This window comes from Aquarana catesbeiana, linkage group LG08 (assembly GCF_042186555.1).
Source record: "Aquarana catesbeiana isolate 2022-GZ linkage group LG08, ASM4218655v1, whole genome shotgun sequence".
NCBI lineage: Eukaryota > Metazoa > Chordata > Amphibia > Anura > Ranidae > Aquarana > Aquarana catesbeiana.
The window spans coordinates 45118704-45140971 of NC_133331.1; the positions used below are offsets into that span (position 1 = coordinate 45118704).

Here is a 22268-nt window from a genome sequence, read left to right on the forward strand (position 1 = left end):
ACACAGAAAAAAACACCACCAAGGAAGTTAACCCTTTAACACCTATGATCTGTTCCACAGCCGGTGAATCACCCCACAGATCCACCTTAAAACATAATTAATCACTTATCCCTCCTTTAGTACTCAGGACCAAGTGATCTGCAGGCTCCCCACTTTTTTTTTTTTTTTTTTTTTTAGGGAAGGGATAATATATCAACATTATAAATGCCCATAGAGTAAAGACAGAGACCAGTATCCCTGCTTACCTGAGCCTGGCTGATTGTTGTGGCTCCTGCTCCTGCCACCGCCGTCTGATCGTCCTCCATTATTGACAGGACACACAGCGGCGTTTGTGCTCTTTTATTTGATTTTCCCGGGCCGCTCACCGCTGTGAGGGCCGGAAATGAAATCAGCCATGGAGACCGCCCCCCCCTCCTGCGTTCCAGCGGCCGGAACCGGAAGCCGCGTCGCGCCGCTCGAGGCCCCGCCCCCGGTCGGAAATGACGCGCTTGCCATCCGAACCCGGAAGGCGTGCGGCCCGTGGAATAGACGCCGCTCTACTCCACAGCCCTGCCACCGGTCTGTAGGAGCGGGACCCTCGCAGCCTGGCTCTCGCCGAGCATGAAGAGGAGGAGGCACCGGAGAATCCCCCACACGTCAGGGAGGATGCTGGGCTGTCCTGAAAAGAAGAAAAACGATCCGGTATGCCCAAACTTTCACCACCTGGAGAAAGCGCAGCACACCCCTGGTTCCCTGCAGCGCTTCCACCATGGCGGAGGAAACACTACAACTGAGGCCATGGTGGAAGTGTCCGGTCTTTAAAGAAACTGACTGCAGTGTTTCCTGGGAAAGTGGGTGGAGCTGCGCTCTCTCCAGGTGCTGTCCTGAAAGACGAGGGGAGAAAATTTTTTTTATTATCATTATTATTATTATTGATCGGCAGACTAAGTGCATGGAATACACCTAGTCTTTTTCACATTTCACTGTGTCAGTTCTGTCCATGGCGTTCTTGTGAGGGGCAGATAACTATACAACAAGCAGACGCGAGTTTTGTTTAAACCCCCCCCCCCCGAGTGTGGATATGACGTGCGGTTACTCCTGATGAAGCAGCAGCTGCAACGTAATGTGCAGAGTTATAGTCACAAATCCCATTGGACCTTTGTCATCATATGGTGGGGGACCCGGGGAGGGACCACTTTTCATCTATACGCAGGATATACATGTATATGCATCTTTCCAGGGTGTAAGATGGGCACATTTTAAGTTATTCTTTACACCATGGATTTAGTTACCATTTATAGATATTGCACATATTACTAATTTTAGCATTTATTTACCATTTTAATATTCCTGGGGCTTCATTTTAGTGAAATAATCACCTGTCATTCTGAATACACTTGCTGGCCGAGTTTAGACAGCAAAATACTCTTTTGTGAGTCTTTTGCCATCTGCTTATACTGTGGAGCAGTGTGCTGGTTTAAAGGTTTTTAACTTGGGTTGCATGTATTAGGTTACTTAGGGTTTTTTTTTTTTTTTTTGCGCATTTTGGGTTTTTTTTATTTACAAAGATTCCGATCATCTACGGTTTTTATTTATTTTACCGAGGTGTTTTAACAGTGGTACAGTGCTTCTCTTATACTAATTGTGTATAGATGAATATATTTCATAGTCCACAAATCGCAATAGGAAAACAGGCTAAGTTAAAGAACATTGCAACAGAATAATCCAGACTTACCCAATTGTCTCTAGCGCCTTCATGCTTCAGTACAGTGTTCACATTAGGGGGTGGGGCTTGTGCTGGGGGTGTAGCTGTTAAATCTTGCTGGTTGGACAGTATATCGAACAGAATCAGAGAGCCTGTGAAATATGGAGAAGCAAGGACTAGGCTATACAGTGTGTATAGAAAAGTATCACCCCCCCCCCCCCCCCAAATAATTACATTTTGGTGCTTTGCAGCCTGTAATGAAGACAGATACCGTTTTTGTTTTATCCAGCTGCATTTACTCAGTACAATGTATAACATTCAAGTGAAAAAGATCTAACACCAACATGTCAAAGAAAAAGAAAAAAAAAAAATCAAAAACAATCACTGAGTTGGAAAAAGGTTCACCCCTCCCCCTCCTAAAAAATGACTTGTAAACTCAATCAGGTGTAGCCAATTACCTTCTCAATGGCACACAAAGCCATTTCACTTTCAACTGTGATCAGCTGTGGTCATTTTGATTAGCTCAGCATGAAAAAGAGCTTTCCTGGAGCATTTCAGTCCCTGGTAGTGCAACTGAAGCAAACATCTATGGGTGGCAAGGCACTGCTGCCCTCTGCCGGAAAGGTGCCAATAGGAAGAAGGTTTACCTTCCAACATAAAAATGACCCAAAGCACACGGCAACAACTACCACACAGAGGTTGAGGGAGAAAAAAGGTGAATGTCCTTGCATGGCCTAGTCAGAGCCAAGACTAAGGCTCGGTTCACATATGAACCCCATGCGGCTCACAGCAGGGGTCCAGTGCGTGCGAGTTCACCATTTCAGGTCCGATTTCAGCCCCAATTTTGGCCTGAATTTGGACCTGAAACAGATCAAAATCAGATGCAAAACACACCAGACCCACTGCAGAGATATGTGAACCAGCTCCATAGAGAGCCGGTCAAAATCTCCTGCTATTGCGAACTGCCCCACATCCAATTTGCAATGGTGTGAACCCAGCCTTAAACCCCATTGAAAATCTGTGGAATGACTTGAAGACCGCAGTCCACAAATGGTCACCATCAAATTTAACTGAACTTGAGCAGTTCTGCAAAGAAGAGTGGGCAAATATTGCAAAGTCTAGATGTGCAAAGTTAGTAGAGACAAATCCCAACAGACTAAAGGCTGTTCGTCTTCATTTCAGGCTGCAAAGCAACAAAATGCAATTATTTTAAAGGGGGGCAATTCTATACCCATTGTACTTCACATCTGGGGTGATTGTGCATATAACATTCACTTATACACAGTTCCTTTTTTTTCAGCACTACTGAATATACTGCTGCAAAATGATGATCGTGTTCCACTATGTCTGTTTAGTAGCCTACTGCTTAGGAAAGGCTATTTACTCCAATCAGAAAAATTGGAACCGCGCTAGTGATAGAACTGGTGTCCATACAAGTAACCATCTGTCCATCCTATAAGTAAAAACCAGATAAGGTGTATAAAGCAAATATATTGTAGGAATCACCAAAATATATTTATAAGTAAACCAACAAAAGGTGCATTCTTCATGTGCAACCGTGAAAAGAATAAAAGTAAGTCCATGTAAAACCAACAAGGTGAATCACCCAGGTGTTTGTTAGAGTGTAATTGAGGTCCTGCTGGATAAGGACAAGGTGTTTGGTCCACCACCACAAATAGAAAGACTGGCCGCTTACCAGAGACTCATGACCACCCACTACAGAGGGTCAGAGTAAGCTGTTAAAACTGAATGCTCTGGACCGCCACCAAAAGGATCACCTCTGCTTTTTTTTTTTTTTTTTAATTAATTTTTTTATTGCGACAATGTCCCGGGACAGCTGGTAGCCTCCTTCCAACTTCCAAGGTACGCTATACCAGTGACGCAAGAGCAGGTCCACGGACTTCCTCCCTCGGTCAGCTTGCACAGGAACCCTGGGTTGTAGCTTTCACGCTTCAGGCCCTTTTTTTGTTTTATTCCAATACACACAAAGGGAATAAACATGTGTATAGCAAAACATGTGTTACTGCAATACTTTTCTGTGAGAAATACTTGATTTTCTGGAAAAATTTCTGGGGTGCCAACAATTTCGGCCAATACTGTATGTAAGCCACTATGAAGCTGTGAAACTCTGATGGGTTCTCAATTGATATGTGGTCTGTACAAAGCAAGTAAAAAGCAAACCACTAAACGGTGTAAATGAATCCTATTCATAAGTGGAAGCACTCTCTAACCACAACAAAAATTATACCTAATAATAGCAGCGCCAACAGCCCCGTTTTTTCTAATATATTCTCTTTGAGACACCACCTTGTGGAGTTTTTTTTGGGGAGGCTGCAGCTATATTCATACCGAAGCGCAGAATTCTAGTTTTATACATTTAACTACATCCTTTGTGTTTGTTTAGTAGCCTGCCTCTTAAGATAGGAAAACATACCCAAATGTCAGTTTAGTACCTACCTCTTGGTGGGGATGGAGGCCTTAGGGAAGAAATTGTTTTCCCTATGCCTATTTAGTAGCCTACCTCTTAGGATAGGACATGTTTCTTTAGTACCTACTTCCTAGGGGGTGGTGGGAAAATATATTCCCAGTGTCTGTTTAGTAGCCTGCTTTATATTATAGGACCTGTACCCCAATGTCTGTATAGTTTATACCTTGCTTCCTGAGATAGGACCTGTACCCCAATTTTGGTCTAGTAAACAACTTGTCATGGGACAGGCAACACTATATCCACTTGTCCTATCCTAAGAGGTAAGCTGCTAAATAGACAAGTTGGGGGGGGGGATTTACTGAAACTGGAGCACTCAGAATCTGGTGCAGCTGTGCATACCAATCAGCTTCTAACTTCAGCTTGTTCAATTAAGCATTGACAATGAAACCTGGAAGCGGATTGGTTACTGTGCCTAGCTGCACCAGATTTTGCATATTCAAGGTTTAGCAAATCGTCACCATTAGTGTCCATTTAGCACTCTGCCCCTAAGCAGGTTTTATGCCCCAGTGCCTATTTAGAACACTGCATAGCCCAAAATCTGTTCAGTACTCTGCCCCCTAGAGGAGGTTTTATACTCCTGTCTCTCTGCTAGTAATTAAGACATAAGCCATCATGATCGTATGTGTGAGATTTCACTGGAATAAATACTGGCAGACTTGCAATCAACAATCTAGGCTCCTCATTAATACAAAACACTCATTACAGATGGAAAACAGAAGGGAGGACCACCTACCTAAACTGTGACCAGCCACAGACACCCCTCCTGTAAAATCTGGGTTTCGGCTCATGAAGAGTTCATACAGCCGGTTCATCTCCAAGCTGACTTTGTCTACGATGGTCTGGCAGTAGGTGGGACTGTTGTAAAACAGAATGTCCAGGAGGGTCTCATTGGTGAAATGTCGAAGACGTGCAGTACTTGGCAGTGTGATTTTCTTGATCCTCCTACAAAGACAGAACAGTGCAGCCTTTTACTAAAGCCATACAAAAACAAAAACACACTACATAAGCTTTAATGAATTAAAGGGCTTGTAAAGGCAGAAGGTTTTTCATCTTAATGCATTCTATACATTAAGATAAAAAGCCTTCTCTGTGTGCAGCAGCAGCCTCAGCACCCCCTAATACGTACCAGAGAGCCCCATCTCTGGCCAGCGATGTCCACAAGTCCCTCGGCCATCCACGACCCTCCCTCCTAATTGGCTGAGACACAGCAGCAGCGCCACTGGCTGTCGAAGTCGGTTAGCCAAACAGGAGAGAGAGGGGGTGGGGCCAGACAGCTCTGTGCTTGAATGGGCACACGGAGCTGCAGCTCAACTCGGGGTGCCCCCATAGCAAGCCGCTTGCTGTGGGGGCACTGAACAGGGAGGAGGAGCCAGGAGCACAGAAGAGGGACCCGAGAAGAGGAGGATCTGGGCTGCTCTGTGCAAAACCACTACACAGAGCAGGTAAGTATAACATGTTTGTTACGGTTATTAAAAACCACAAGACTTTACAATCACTTTAACCACTTCAGCTCCGGAAGATTTACCCCCACCCCTTCATGACCAGGCCATTTTTTGCGATAAACGCAGTGCCTTGACAATTGCGCAGTCATGCAATGCTGTACCCAAATAAAATATGTGTCCTTGGTTTCCAACAAATAGAGCTGTCGAGGAGAGGAGAGAATCTTTTTTTTTTTTTAATAGATATATATATCCCAATAAGTGAATATTTTTTTTAGTCAGAAAGGTTTTTATTTTGCATAAAGAAACAAATACAGGTAGCATACAGATACTCGTATATGGCATGTACAAATTTCGGGATTCTCATAAAGCATGTCACAGGAGCAGTTATCAACTACCCTAGATTATTGTAGACTGTTCCAATGATATGCTACCAGGAGCATCACCTGTCTTACTTATGTCTTTTAATTATAATAGGTCTAACACACAATATATTTCGCAGGGAGTATGACTCCATACAAGGTACAGATTTAAGCAAATACCAGCTATAATAATAGTACCCTTATATGCTGAGCGCTTAATGATTTCCAATCATATTAGAGTATAAAAATAGTGAACCTGTTGTTCATTCAACAGCAATATCAGAATCAACTCTTACTGTATTATAATTCCGACAACCTTAACTGGATTCGTTATGTTTAGTTCAATATTATATTCATCTTTAAAGTAAGGAAATAAAAAAGAAGGGAAAAACAGAAAAAAAAGGGATAGAAACAAAACAGAGTAAAGCCTTGCCATGCAGTACCTCATCATACATACTGTTTCATATTCCCCAAGGGCTGTCTTTTTTTTTTTTTTTTAAATTTCACGTTTCCTTGCATGCGCATAGTTACTATACAGTAGTCAAGTCTACATCAACCCAAGAGTAACCTATCCCTAACTAGTTGATGCGGGGCCAAACCAGGAACGTCCAACCACGCCTGCCATATGGAGAGGAATTTTTGTGGAGCCTTTCTACGTTGGTAGGTTATTTTTTCTCTTATTAGGATCCTATTCACGCTGTCTATCCATTGCCCCCTGGTGGGAACTCGCGGGGTAATCCACCACTGGGCAATTAATTTCTTTGCTATGTATAGTAAACGAAGAAGCGCTATACGTGTAGGTGGAGGTGCAAACTCTTCGTCTATTCCCCCCAGTATACAGACCACCGGAGTTCTCTCAAGAGTTACCATATATACTTCTGAAATCGTGTCCAGTACTTCCTTCCAATATCTGAATAGCTTGGGGCATTTCCAGATCATGTGGAGTAGACTTCCATGATCCCGTTCACATTTTGGGCACAGGGGTGAATCTCTAATTCCCCACTTATAGAGTTGAAGAGGGGTTCTGTACGCCCTATGTAGAAGGTAAAGATGTGAAAGTTTCTGTGATGCAGAAAGTGACACCAAGGGGGCATTCATAAGGCATATCTCCCAGGTGTCTCCATCTATTGCTCCTATATCTTCCTCCCACCGCTGTCTGGATGGTAATCTAGAGGGGTCTTGTATTCGTGCTATAAGTGTATTATAACATCTAGATATCATGCCCTTTTTAACTTCATCCATAAATACATCCTGTATAATCGGATGTTCTGTCTGTTGGATTCTAGCATTTCTATTCTGGGTTTGTAAGGCATGTCGCAATTGGAGGTATTTATAAAAATTATTATGTGGGATTCCAAACTCTGTGTGGATCTGTTGAAATGATTTGAGAGTGTTGCCCTGGTATAACTGTGAGATATATTTGATGCCTGCGTCCTCCCAACCCTTGAAGTCTTTTAGTTTTTGTATTTCTTTCAGTTGTCTATTTCGCCAGAGAGGCGTGCTGGACAGAAAGCCCGTGATGCCCATTAGTTTTTTGACATAGGCCCAAAGTGAGTTTAATAATTTAACTGTAGGAGCTTCCGGGTCTAAGTGTAAGAATCCCGCCTCCAAATTTGTCAGTGCTGAATAGTTATTGTCTTCCAGCACTACAAGTTTACGGATCGGGTCTTTCGGGTCCAGCAGGCCCCATCCTCCTAGTTGTTGTAGTTGGGAGGCGAGATAATACATCCTAGGATGAGGGACTGCAAGTCCTCCCTCCTCTTTGCCGTATTGTAACGTTGATAATTTTATCCTCGCTATTTTTTTTCTCCATATGAGCTCTCTGAATTGGGTCTCTAATTTGTCGAACCATTTTTTTGGTATCCAAACTGGGGAATTGTTAAAAATATAAAGTAGTTGTGGTGCCCAGACCATTTTAATAAGGTTAATTCTACCAACAACAGACAGGGGCAGTTTACACCAGGCCCTGCTTTTTTCGCGGAATTTGGTTAATAAGGGTGTTAGGTTCTGTTCAACATAAGTGGCTGGGTTAGGGGTCACCTGGATCCCTAGATAGCGGAATGAGCCTACTTGTTGTATCATCTCCGCACCTAGTGGTAATGGAATGTTCAGGGGGTCAAGCGGCATCAGCACTGACTTGTCCCAGTCAATGGAGAAGCCCGATAACTCCCCGAAGTCCTTGATGAGGGACATAACCGTTTCTAATGAGTCTTTTGTGTCTCCTAGGTAGAGCAGGGTATCATCTGCGTACATGGACACTACATCTTTATTCATACCTCTTTGGAATCCCGCTATTCTAGAGTCTCCTCTGATTTTTGCTCCCAGAGGTTCCAGAGCCAAGGCAAACAGCAGGGGCGACAGTGGGCACCCCTGTCTGGTGCCTCTAAACAAAGGAAAGGGTTCTGAAAGTTCCCCATTAATCCGTAATCTGGCCGTGGGCGCAGCATACAAAAGCTGTATCCATCGAATAAAGGTATCTCCCAATCCCATATTTTGTAATGTTTTCCACAGATAAGGCCACTCGACACTGTCGAAAGCCTTAGCTGCGTCCAGCGAAAAAATTGCTCTATTGCCTGTGTTGTCCACTGGGAGCTGTAAGTTCAGGAATAGTCTTCTTATATTTTGGGCCGTGGATCTCGTGGGGATAAACCCGGATTGGTCTCTATGCACTATTTTATGAATTACCTTGGCCAATCTGTTTGCTAACATCCGGGCCAGCAACTTGATATCGGATGTGAGCAGTGAGATGGGTCTGTAAGATCCTGGGGAATTCACATCTTTACCCGGTTTTAATATAACAATAATGATTGCCTCATTCATTGAGCTTGGCAATGAACCCTCCTTAAATGCCTCATTGTATACCTTCAGCAGTGTGGGGAGCATGGAGTCTGCATAGCGTTTGTATATCTCTGCAGGGAGGCCATCTATACCTGGTGCTTTATTGTTTTTAGTTTGAGATAGGGCAACATCCAGTTCTTCTGCAGTTAAAGGGGCATTGAGCATGACCCTATCCTCTAGTGAGAGACTGGGGAGTTCACAGCTATCTAAGAAGTGTGTTATTGCACTATCAGTGGGCGTAACTTTAGACGTATATAGATCAGCATAGAAATCACCAAAGACCTTCAGAATATCAGGAGTAGAGCATTTCAGAGCACCCTGTGCGTCACATATGGCGGAGATGAGAGAGGTCGACTGTTGAGACCGCGCCAGTACTGCAAGCATATGGCCAGTCGTCTCCCCCTCCTCAAAATATGACTGTTGGAGAAAAAAACGTTTGTTCTCCGCCAGCTGCAACGCCAGTTGTCCAGACATTGTCTGTGCACTCAACCATGCCCTCTTATTGTCTCCTGTGGGATTGTTAATATAATCGTTTTCAGTCTCGGTGACTCTATTTCTTATCAATAGTTCCCAAGCCTTGGTGTCAGTTTTAATAAGTTGTCCTCTCAAAAAGGCTTTCGCTGTATCCCAAACCAGCCCCAGCCCAGCCGTGCCAATGTTATCTCTCAGAAACAATGTAAGTGCTCTGGCTATAGGATCTGGCTCGGCAAACAACGAGAGCCAAAAGGGATTAAGTTTCCACATTGGCCGTTTGTACCTACTTGGTAATGAAATGGTTACACAAAGTGCCGAGTGATCAGATATGTGCCTGTCTGCATAGTCAGATTCCACTATTAAATGTAGCATCTTGTCATTCCCAAGGCCCAAATCTATTCTGGATAACCCGTCATGTGAAGCTGAGTGGCAGGAGTATTTTTTATCATTTGGGTGTTTGGATCTCCAGACATCTATCAGCCCTGTTTCTTCAAGTAGTCTGGCAAAGGGGGTACTACTTTTCATCTGAGATGTGCCAGCAGTAGGTACAGGAAATCTATCTTTGAGAGGATTTAAGAGATTATTGTAGTCCCCCATTGCCAGTAAGGGTACTTCTGGGTATTGGGCCATAAAACCTGTTAGGTGTCGGATAACCTCTGAGTTATACGGTGGGGGTATATAGATACTAGCAAGAATACATTTGAGGCCTGTAATTGAGCATAAAAGAAAGACATATCTGCCAGCCGGGTCAATGCGTTTTCTAATGCAGTTGAACTGAATATCTTTTCTGAACAGTATACTTGTTCCCCTTGAGTAAGTGGAGTGGGTTGCATGAAATTGGTTAGTATACAGTCGTGGACAGAGGCTTGGAGGAGGGTCTGCAGAGAAATGGGTCTCCTGCAGGCAGACTACCCCCGCATTCAGCGACTTGAGATGTCTAAGGACCGCCCCCCTTTTAACTGGATTTCCCAGTCCTCTGACATTCCAAGTCACAATGGACAATTTAGTCATCCCCATTTTGTTTCAGTATTATTGACCAGGCCGGCATAATTCTCAACAAGACTCCCGGGTTATACCGTGACATGTTATCTGGAAGGGGGGATAGGCCCCTTTTCTCCAAATTATGCTTGTTTTCTCCTTTCAGAGAACATGTAGGCATTTGTAGACATGAAATCATGTTGCAAGGCAGGGAGAAATACATTATTAGGTTAGTACATAGGTACAGAAGACAGTAAATCATTGGGTTAATGCATGTTACTCTGCATGGCAAGAATCTAAAGGTCAACAGTTTACACAGCCACTTGGCTGCAGCGTTAACTTTTCCCACACAACAGGTGTGGGGGGGGTAAAAGCCCTGAAAACTCCTAGACAACCAGTAGGTTAGTTTCCATAGGGGTTTCACAGCTACGGTAGGCATGTATTGCTTCATTATTTGCAGGCAAAAATGCGGACAGAAAAGGGAGCAAAAAGGATAAAAAATAGAAAAAAAAAAAAAAAAAAAAAAAAGGGGGGAAAAGAAAATCCTGTGGGGAGGAGGGTGATACAAACAAACAGTTCTCCTCGGCCGCCTGAACATCGGATGTGAGAGTAAAAACTGTCCTCCATAGACAACAATTATTTTGAATCTTAAGGCCTCTTCATGGCCCAGGGATTTATCCCAACAAAAATAGACCTGGTCTTGCCAGGTCATTGCATATCCAGGACTTATCTCTTAAGTAGGGACATCTCTTTGTGGTCTGGCAGCTTTAAGGGCCCTATCCTCACGATCTAGCCATTGGGCCGCCATGTCCGGGCGTTCAAAGAAGCGGGTTTCTCCGAGTGCGACTACCCTAAGGCGGGCAGGATATAGCATCGCATATGGCAAGTTAAGGTCCCTTAATCTTCGTTTGACATCCATAAACTTTGCTCGCTGCTTCTGGAGTTCAGCTGAAAAGTCCGGAAACAGGGAGATTTTGGAGTTTTCAATGGATAACTTACTGCCCATGGTTCTGGCTTTAGCAAGGATGACATCTCTGTCCTTGTAGTTTAAAAGCTTAAACAGAAAAGCACGCGGGTGATTGCCAGGGGGTAGTGGGCGAGATGGCACTCTATGCGCTCTCTCCACCGCAAATAGCGGAGAGAATGCTTCTTTACCAAATGTAGTGAGGAGCCATTGTTCGATGAAAGCGACAGGGTCTTTACCCTCTATCCTTTCTGGGAATCCTAAGGCGCGGACATTGTTGCGGCGCATGCGATTTTCCAAATCATCTAAACGCGCAGCATGCTGATCAGCAAGATGGCAGTTATACTTTAAATCTCTCTGCATGGGTACTAAGTCATCTTCAATAACACTGACCCTACTCTCCACTGCAGCTGTGCGCTCTCTCAGCTTTTGCATGTCCTGTCTCACATAGGATATTTCAGCTTTAACACCCTTCACTTCATCAGTCAGGGTTGAGATAGATCTGTTGCATATAGTCACTGCGGAGAGGATATCTCTGAGAGTGGGTTCAGGGCCATCCAGGGGGATACTTGGTGTCTGAGTGCCTTGATAGGGATGTGATACTGTACTCACTGTGGCCCAGTCAGATGGGGATCCAGCGCCATCCTCCAGTGGCATAGTATTATCCATCTCCAGCTGGTTTGCTTCTTCCTCACTGAGGTCAGATGTGGGTGATGGTATTTCTTTTGATGATTTATTACCAAACAGGAGTTTCTGGGCTGCTTCCTTATATTTTTCCTTTTGAGATCGCTGTGGCAGAGCGCCATCTTGGGCCTGTGCTGCGGGCAGGCCGCCACCGTTCTTGTCCCGTTTTGGCATGTTTTTCTGCTGCTGATCGGTCGGGTGGTTGGGTCTGCTGTGGCCCGGATAGCGTGCGGTTCCGATCGGAGGTGTCAGCGGGTTGGATGAGTGATCTGGAGGATGATTACCAGGATTTTCGGCGGAGCTGAGGAGAAGTGTGTCCTTCTACATGCGCTGCCTGGCCACGCCCCCCCCAATAAGTGAATATTGAGTGGTTTACACAACAGTTATAGCATCTACAAACTATGCGATATTTTTATTTATTTTTACTAGTAATGGCGGCGATCAGCGACTTATAGTGGAACTGCGATATTGCGACAGACAAATCAGACACTGACACCTTTTTGGGAACCAGTGCCACTAATACAGTGATCAGTGCTAATAATATGTGCTGTCACTGTACTAGTGACACTGGCTGGGAAGGGGTTAACATCAGGGGCAATCAAATGCGCAGTAGGGAACTGTCTGTGAAGCTGAAAGTCTTCACAGGCAGTTTCTCTTAGTGAGGATGGCGGTGGCAGCACTCAACAGCCGATCCAAAGATCGGCTGGGGTACCGACATCACGGACTCCCCGGACAGGTAAGTGTCCATATTCTAAAAGTCAGCAGCTACAGCATTTGTAGCTGCTGACTTAATTTTTTTTCCCCAGGCTGGAACATCTCTTTAAGGGAAGGTCATCAAACTTAATTTACAGCAAATAGGAAATTAACATGAATCCAGATCCCCAAGGTGGTGTTTTCAGAATTACAGTCAGAGCTTTAATCCAGTGGTTCTCAACCCGGTCCTCAAGTACCCCCAACAGGACATGTTTTGGGAATTTCTCTTAGATAAAAAATAGCTGTCCAAAATACCAAGCCATTGACTCCGATTTAAAAGCACCTGTGCAAGATAAAGGAAAACCTGAAAACATGGTCTGTTGGGGGTACTTGAGGACCGGGTTGAGAACAACTGATCTAAACCATACCAGAGAGACAGTGGGAGGTCAAGGCAGTGAATGAGTGGCTGAGCGGAAGGTGCAGGGAGGAAAGAGCTGTGTTCCAGGAACACTGTGGCTACAGTCGGTTGTTTTTTTTAGGCCAAGAACATTTTCAGCAGGTACAGAAAATACCTGTTGATTCTTCCAAAACTTTAGTGCCCTTATCACTTCTTGTGAGCTTAAAAGAAAGCACAAAAGAACCTTTATTGTGTAACCTTCTAATCCCATCAATCTCCCATGTAATAGAGATGAACTGAGGTTAAAGTCCAGCATGTGTGTCAACCAAGATTACTGCAAAAACCGACAGTTACTTAGCGAAAACAGTGTTTCTACAAAACCTTCCAGAGAGACGAGAGGCTCCTCCCTACAGGAAACAATCAAATCATAGCCTTTTATAAGGCCCCACCTTACCCCTTGTCCCTCAGTAGTTGTAAAGTAATACTCCCAACCGATTCACAAGTGTTATTCCAACATTTAGGCACTTACCACCTAGTGTGTACATACTCCTCCACCCATAACAGGGCGGAAGTAGTCCTGTCCTCCTGGAAGGTTTCGTAGAAACACTGTTATTGGTAAGTAACTGTCGGTTTTCTCACCTCATCTTCCAGGATGGCAACACACGAGGATAATAAACAAATCCACAGGCCTACCTTAGGGTGGGACCACTGCCTGTAATACTTTTCGACCGAAGGCTAGGTCTTGCTGCGATAGGACCTCCACTCGGTAGTGCTTCAGGAAGGTGCCTTGACTTGACCAGGTGGCTGCGCTACGAATTTGCTCCCAGGAGGCTCCTGCTTTTTTGGCCCAGGAGGTTGCTAGGGCTCTAGTTGAGTGTGCTTTCAACTTTTCTGATGCAGGTACACCTGAGCTTTCGTAAGCTATAGTAATGGCTTGCCTTATCCACCTAGAGACTGAAGATTTTGAGGCTTGCAGTTCCTTTCTAGGTCCAGAGAAGAGGATTAAAAGATGATTAGATCTCCTAAATTCCTTTACCCTCTGTAGATAAGTAAGGAGGCATCTCCTCACATCTCAACAATGAAATTTATTTTCCCCCTTCATTCTTAGGGTTCTCGCAAAAGGATGGTAAGGTTATTACCTGAGTCCTATGGAAGGCTGAAGACACTTTAGGCAGATATAAAGGATCTGGCTTGAGGCTGATTCTATCTGGTAGGATCAGCAGAAAGGGTTCTTTAATGGAAAGACCCTGTAAGTTCCCTACCTCCTAGCAATAGTATTTGCTAGGAGAAAGGCTAGTTTTATGGTCAAAAACTTAAATGAAACTTCTTCTAAAGGTTCAAAAGGGTGCCTAGATAATGCCTCTAGAACTCTGGTTAGGTCCCAAGGTGGAAACCTATCCTTCTTGACAGGGGTAGCCCTATCCATGGCTACCCAAAATGTTTTAATTAAAAAAGGTTCCTTCGCTACTCTGGTGTCAAGAAAAACCGAAAGAGCTGCCACTTGTACTCGAAGAGTGTTGACAGCCACACCCTTCTCTACCCCATCCTGGAGAAATTCCAGGATTACTGGAATAAAAAGTGGAAACTATTTGTTTTCGTTTACACCAAGAACAAAAAAAAAAAAAAACAAAAAAAAAAACCCACACCTTTCCAAACCTTAAGTAAAAAAATTTCTTGTCACTGGCTGCTTAAGAGGAGAGAGTGTCTATTACTCTGTCTGAGCAACCTTTGCTCTTAAGGATCTGGCGCTCACTTACCAGGCTGTCAGATGAAAGAATCCCGGTCTGGGGTGCAGCACTGGACCCTGCAAGAGACGGTCCGGAATCTTCCAGGGAGGCGCTACTGAAAGTGCCTTCAAGGTCGCAAACCAAGCCCTTCTTGGCCACCATGGGGCCACTAGGAGGACATGGCCTGAAACCTGGCTGAGTTTCTGAATGACTCGCAGAATCAGTGCCAAAGGGGGGAAAAGTGTAAGCCAACTGGAAGGTCCAGTTTTGTGCTAGAGCATCCAAGCCCTCTGACTCTCTTTCCTGAGAGAGAGAGAAAAGAACATCTTTACCTGCCTGTTCTTTTGATTGGCAAAGAGGTCCATCTCTGCGCAGCCAAACTTTTGAACTAGTACTCAAAACACTTTTGGGTTCAGTTCCCATTCTCCCTGACAGGTTGGCGACTGAGCAACTCTGCTTCCTGGTTTTCTGTGCCCCTTATGTGGACCGCTGACAAGGAGACTACCCCTGTGCTCAGCCCAGGTCAGGATCTCCTTCGCTAAGGCTAGAAGGGTTTGGGACCTGGTTCCCCCTGATGGTCCAGATAAGCTACGGTCAAAGCATTGTCTGAACAGACCAGGACTTCTTTTCCTGACAGTCTTTTCGAAAGCTTTTAGGACTTCGCCCATCGCTCTGAGTTCGAGATTGGAAGAGGATCTGGCTATTTCCCTCTGCCAGGAGCCCTGAGCTTTGGCTTTCCCTAGGTGAGCTGACCATCCCCAGGCACTTGCATCTGTGGTGACTTTAGTGGATCCCACTGACCCCAGGATCTGCCTTTTTCCAAATTGCCTGGGACTGACCACCACACCAGGGAGGATTTTACCTGACAGTAAGGATTGGATGGAAGGATTGCAGATCCCTTGAGTTCAGTTGCACCCAGAACTGTGAGAAGCTCTGAGGCAGCAGGTAAGTGCAGTCCTCACCGGCATTCCTACACCTGGCTCACAGGTGTACCATCTGACTCTTTTTAGTCTTCTGGTCACAGAAAAAAAAAAAACAAACAAAAAAAACCAAAAAAAACACAACACACACACACACGTTTCACTGTGGGAGAAACAGTCAATACTGAGGGACAAGGGGTAAGGAGGGGCCTTATAAACAGCTGTGATTTGATTGCGTTTCCTGTAGGGAGGAGCCTATCAGCTCTCATGTGTTGCAGTCCTGGAAGGTGAGGTGAGAAAGGGAATTAAAAGGCCTGATAAAAAGAAATATGAATGCAGCCAATACATCTTAGGACTGGTGAGCTGCAATTACATTTGCGTTGGGTTTAGATATGCTTTTAAGGCTCTTTCACACTTGTTTTAAATTTTAGAGCAGCCTAAAAAGCATATTAAAAAAACGCACCAATAGCATTAATGAGCTTTTAGGATGCGTTGTATGGGCGGTCGTGTTGCATCAGGCAACACTTTTCAAAACGCACAATGGTATTTTTTTCCACAAAGCTAAAATGGGAAGAAAAAAAAAAAAAAGACAACTTTTGACACTTTGCAACCGCACTGTAAACGCCATAGGCAAGTTTACGTTGTGTTTCAATAGAAGTGAATAGAGGCAGTTGCAAAGCGTCAAACGCCTGCCATACTCTGCAGGCAGCATTATTTACGCCACAAAGCTACGCCAACGCTGCAGTGTGAACTCCTCCATCCGCTCCCTATTGTAACAATTCTGTGTGGCATTTATAGGCATTCGGGGAGCGTCAAAAACACAACCCAACTGCCTATTTTCAATGCATGTGTGAAAGAGCGTTGGGGAGAGTACAATTCTCTGCAACCAAAGTTGACGTTTCCCTTCTGATGTGAAGCCTCATTTTACCCACACTGGAGAAATGCATCATGTACGCTGAACTCTACTTACCTGTCCACACCAGTGGCATCACCATGGAGGGCGCTGTGCCAATGGACTGGCAGGAACTCCACACGGCGCACTTTGCCCTCTTCCACTGACTTTCTGAAATGACTTTGCAGCAGCTTCAGGGAGATGGCTCTAAAGTCATCCACTGTGTAAGATAAGGAGAAGATTATTGGGAGGAAAGGGGGTACTTATAAATCATCCTCCTCTGCCCCACCACCGTAAAACTGAGGAAAATGACTACTAATGCTCATACTTTGATTCAGAACCCCATCAGTAAACCTGTCTCTGGCTGGTGATTCTAAGTTTTTGAAACCAGAGGATCAGAATGTCAGACAGGCAAATCATATTTTCTGGGGCCCATCAGGAATGACAAAAAGCAAAAATCAGTCTTACCTATTCACAGAATGCTCCAGTCCGGTCCCATGACCTCCTCAGCAGCCAGCTTCAGAGAAGATGAGAGATTGCCAACAATGGCGGCAATGCCTGGGTGGTGACATCATCCATTGGCTTACTATGGGGCATCCATTGTTGGCTGTCCCTCATGTTCCCTAAAGCAGCCCCTGGGAGCCGATCACAGGACCAGAGCGCTCTGTGAATAGGCAAGTATAAGCATCTTCCTTTCGCAGGGTAGATAAAATAGGATTCAGAAGGGGGGAGGGAGCAGGTTTAAGCTTAGTTGGTAAAAACCTGAACTTCTACTTTAGCACCACCTTATTACAATGAAAGACCAGAAACAGCCTTAGAAAGATAAGGCCTCCAGTAAAGACACTCTCCTCGCAGAGATGATGCCAAAGAAAAATCACCTTTTTGGCGAGATCACCCTGCACAAAGATCTTAAATAGAGAGAGTTCAATGGTCTCAGAACAGAATGGAAACAGCACAGATGTGACTTTTGATGATACTGAGACAAACGCTACTCCAGACCCAACTGCAGAAAGAGGATTTGTACTACACAGAAACTACTGGAGGGAAAGCCCTAGAATCACACCAAGTAAACATGCCCTCCGCATCTGATGCTAGACCTTCCAGGAAGTGGACTTCCTAGCCTTCAGCATTGTAGGAATCTTCAGCTTAGAGACAGTCCTTTCGCTTTGAAACAGGGCTTTAACGACCATGTTATTAAAGCCAATGACCGGGAAGCAGGACGGCAAATTGGCCCATTGGGACAGTAGATCTAGACGATCTGGCTGGGCCCAGGTTTCAACTGCTAAAAGTCCCACATCCACCTGGACCAGTGAGAATTACTAGAGTTTCATCCAACTCAATCCTGCAGAGCAGACAAGACATTTCAGGGGAGGAAAGCACAGATCAGAGTGCACTTATACCACAGAGACACCAGTGCTTTCACCAGGGAAAAACTGCACATGAATACAAATCAGTGGACGGTTGTTTACCATAAATGACAGGAGAGCCACAGCCAACTTCCCCCACCAGTAACACAGGTACTGGAACACCTCTGGGTTTAGAACTCACCTAGGTACAGACGTGGCTGGCTGAAGAAGTCTGCTTGCCAACAGTCTATGCCTGGGATGTATATGGATGACGAGGCTGGAACATAAAGTTCTGCCCAGGACAGGATGTGCTCTACCTCTCTTGCCACAGCAAGACTTATAGTTCTTCCTAATGGCTTAAAGCTGAACTTTATCCAAATCAGTTTCATAAAAATTAAGGTTCTTCAACAAAAAGTACATACTGTAAATTCCACATTAATAATTATGCTAGTGTGTGCTGTAAATTGCCTCCAGCATTGCTTTGGTTTCTTCTTGTTGGAGGCCACCATTTTTTTGAAGCCCAGGGCAGTAATTTCCTTATTGGAAACTCTCCCCCTCTCAAAAACTATATGTCACTTTCTGTAATAAAAATGTGTACATTTCCAGCCTTGGTTGAATGTCTTGGCTCAGCTAGAGAAGGCTGCAGAAGTTTTACAGTGCTGAAGTGCCAAAAGGAGAGAATATCAGGGAGATAAGACAATATCCTTGTAAGTTTAACAATCCCTGGCAGAAGAGTTTGCCCTGTCACCTCTCCTGCTTCTTTTCTACCTTCCTAAATCAATGCTCTCACAGCACAGTCTGTGTCATTCCCGTTTCCTCCCCCTCTCTGCATCAGTAAATCTTTAGGCAGCCAATAGAGGAGTCAGTTATTTCTGTTCATACACGCCCACAGACTTTATGTGGATGAGGGAATCCTCTCTGCTGAGCTAGTGTATTCTGACAGCAAGGAGACTTCACCGTCGCCAGTAGCAGACTATAGTCTGTAGCACTAATTGAGCGGGGGAGCAGCCGACAGGGCAGTTTTCCAGAATTTGATTGGTAGATTGACTTCTGTACAAACTCCCTGCCCATGCATGGATTGAAATTCGGCTGACTACTGCTGAACCAGATGAATTTCGATCATGTATGGCCGACTTCAGGCTGTCAGCTGATTGGCGTCTAGTGACTCACTGATTATCAGCTTAGTTTCAAGATTACAGGACAATTGAGGATGTGCAGAGCAGGGTGAAAATGAGCCTTACTGGATTTAAAAACAGTATAGACGTTTATTTTTATGTTTTACATAGTTATACGTGCAAAAGGGGCCATCTTGAAGCAATTTATCAGGACATAATTTTCTGACTAAAGTCCCACTTTAAAAGTATGTCACCACTGTGGCATTGTCTGACTGAATTCACATCAGATGGCCCTATGCTGAAATTGTGCACAGATCCAGAATTTTGATCAAGAATCGAGAATCCTGAGACAAATCTGCATAGACAAGATGCCAAGGACCCCCCTTCAGCCTACCAGGCTGGAGTCTTGCGTGAATCTTCCAAAATACGGGAAGAAAACACTGCTGACTACAGAGATGGATCCCTGAGGAATTAGATCAAGATTTGGAGTCAGCTGAATTGATCTGTCCAGAGACGGGACCAACATGTCCGACAATAGAACATTGGGGTTGATTTAATAACACTGGATCCTGCAGAATCTGGTGCAGCTCTGCATAAAAACCAATCAGCGTCCAGGTTTTTTTTCAAAGCTTACTTGAACAAGCTGAAGTTAGAAGCCAATTGGTGCAGCTCTGAATGGTAACCAATCGGCTTCTAACTTCAGCTTGTTCAAGTAAGCTTTGAAAAAAATCTGGAAGCCGATTGGTTTTTATGCAGAGCTGCATCAGATTTTGCACTTTCCAGTTTTAGTAAATCAACCCCATTAATGTTGCAGAGGCGGGGAGTCAAATTGGGCAAAGGGAACTGCCTCAAGCAGGACACGATCAGTTCCAATACTTATGCAGTATAAGTATAGTTGGGCGGCTTCTGGATTGAAGAGTTTGAAACTTAAGGCAAGAGAAGGTCGGATTCACAAAGGTAATAAGCTATGTCTGAACAAGGTTAGCACAAAAAGGATACAAATCTAGTAAGCGCTTAGGGGAGGGGGTTGAAACAAATAAGTTATCCAGGCGCTTCCAATCTTTGTACAGAATTAACTGGACAGTTAGTGAAAAGGGAACGTTTTGGTGGCTTTAGGGGCCCATATAGGACCCAAGGCTGGAAAAAGCACCAGTAGAAGCAACAAAGGTGACCCTCTAAGCTCAGAGGTGTCAAACTGGCGGCCCTCTATCTTCAGAAAAGTGTGCACTGTGTCAATAAGAGCTAAAACACCCTCAATAGATGAGAAAGAAATATTTTTTTTAGAATTAAATTTCTTAGCTTTTCTATTTAAAAATAAGTGAAAAATTGTTTTTGTTTTCTTTTAATTGGAAACATGAGATTTACAATACTTGTGTCATTTGCAGTCTCCAGAGCTTCTCAACCTTGTCTCTGCAACTACATAGTCACCCTTCCTCATGTGCGAGTGAAGGAGACTAAAGTTTTCTCCCATAAAACTTTTCGCGCTCCTCTTCTCCAGGACCATGCTTCTATATTTCCCCTTCTCTGCATCTCCCCCACCTCCCCATATGCCTTGTCTGTATCTCCTCTCACCCCCCCCCCCCCCCTAAACATCTACTGTACTGCACTCCTCTGCCCCCCTCCCAGTACACCTTCTCAGTCCACTCCTGAAAAACCTACTCGAATGGGACCTCCCCCTATAAACCTCCTCTGTATTTCCCCCCGCCTTCTTTGTCCTCTTCACTCCCCACCTCTAGCATACTTCCCACAATTCCATAAAACTCCTCTGTATTCCCCCCCCCCTGCTGACCCCACCCCACACCTCCTGTGTAGTTCACTTCTCTACCCATCCCTCAAAAAAAAAAACTGCTTTTGCCGACCCCATCTTTTTCCGCTTACCCCCAATCAAAAGGGTTAAACAGCCTAATGAAGTTCACTCACCACATTCCACCATACTTCTGAAGCGCAGATCACACACCGGACCAATCCCATGCACCATGAACACCAGATGATCGGCTTGAGGCACCTCACCTGCGAAAGAACACAATCTGAGAACCACACCCCCAAAAATTATGTCTCCTACTGGGTATCACCATCAATGCCATATGGCATCTCCCACCCCATATGATAGGGCTTTTGTGTAATGCCTCACTGAGTGGTCAGAAAACTCAAAATCTGTAAGGATTAAACCCAATATCACCCATTCATCTGCCTACACCACAAAGCATCAAAAAGAATGGAGGTTGTGGAAAAAGTCTGCTGTGTATACCAGCCAACATCCCAAACTTAAATATTGTACAGAATTTCCCCTTAGGGATGGAAGACTTTAAAAGGCATGGACTGTGAAACATGCAATTTCGTAAAAAAGTATAAAGTAATTTTATTTAATAATTTATCAAAAAAACGTAAAACTCATACAAACATATATTAGAAATCTCTGTACAGATTACTTTCGGGTGCATAGTATTCCAGAAAAGTATGCACGCAAAATATGAACATGTAATAGATCATATGCATTCGATGTTTTCTACGCGTTACAGAGTGAAAACTCCTTCTTCAGGAATAATCCGATATTCACTTGGATTCTAAACGTAACAATCTAAAATATAAAAACATATTTTCAACAACAAAAAACACTTCATCAATATTTTATGTCCATCCAATGAGGACAGATGGATCAAGACAGAGACAGGAATATATGTGTGCTGATTATACACTCACATGTCCAACAAACCACCGGAAACCAGCAGGTCACAGAGGAATGACCAGATGGCCCAGAGAAGTACAGATAATTATGACATGAAGGATTGGAAGAGGAACTTCCTGATTGCTGTGGGGAGTGGGCGCAGCGATCACTTGAGCGCAACCCGGGACCGCAACAGCAGGAGGCTAGGGGTATAATAAAGAAAGAAAGTGGCTATAATGATCTGCAATTATAATTCCATATAATTATAATAAAGAAAGTGGCTATAATAGTCTGCAATTATAATTCCAGATTATTATAGCCACTTTCTTTATTATACCCCTAGCCTCCTGCTGTTGCGGTCCCGGGTTGCGCTCAGGTGATCGCTGCACCCACTCCCCCCAGCAATCAGGAAGTTCCTCTACCAATCCTTCTTGTCATAATTATCTGTACTTCTCTGGGCCATCTGGTCATTCCTCCGTGACCCGCTGGTTTCCGGTGGTTTGTTGGACATGCGAGTATATAAGCAGCACACATATATTCCTGTCTCTGTCTTGATCCATCTGTCGTCATTGGATAAGACCTAAAATATTGATGAAGTGTAT

The 22268-nt window shown here is 44.4% G+C and overlaps 1 protein-coding gene across 1 annotated transcript in view; it reads right to left on the bottom strand.

Annotated features, from left to right (window-relative positions):
* The window catches only part of SEC23IP (SEC23 interacting protein), a gene marked incomplete at its 5' end in the record, with an annotated part of 63651 nt that overhangs the window by 35589 nt on the left and 5794 nt on the right, over positions 1–22268 (bottom strand). The window contains 4 exon segments of the mRNA XM_073595772.1: positions 1715–1836; positions 4906–5114; positions 16619–16760; positions 20922–21011. Coding sequence (XP_073451873.1) covers positions 1715–1836; positions 4906–5114; positions 16619–16760; positions 20922–21011 — 563 coding nt within the window.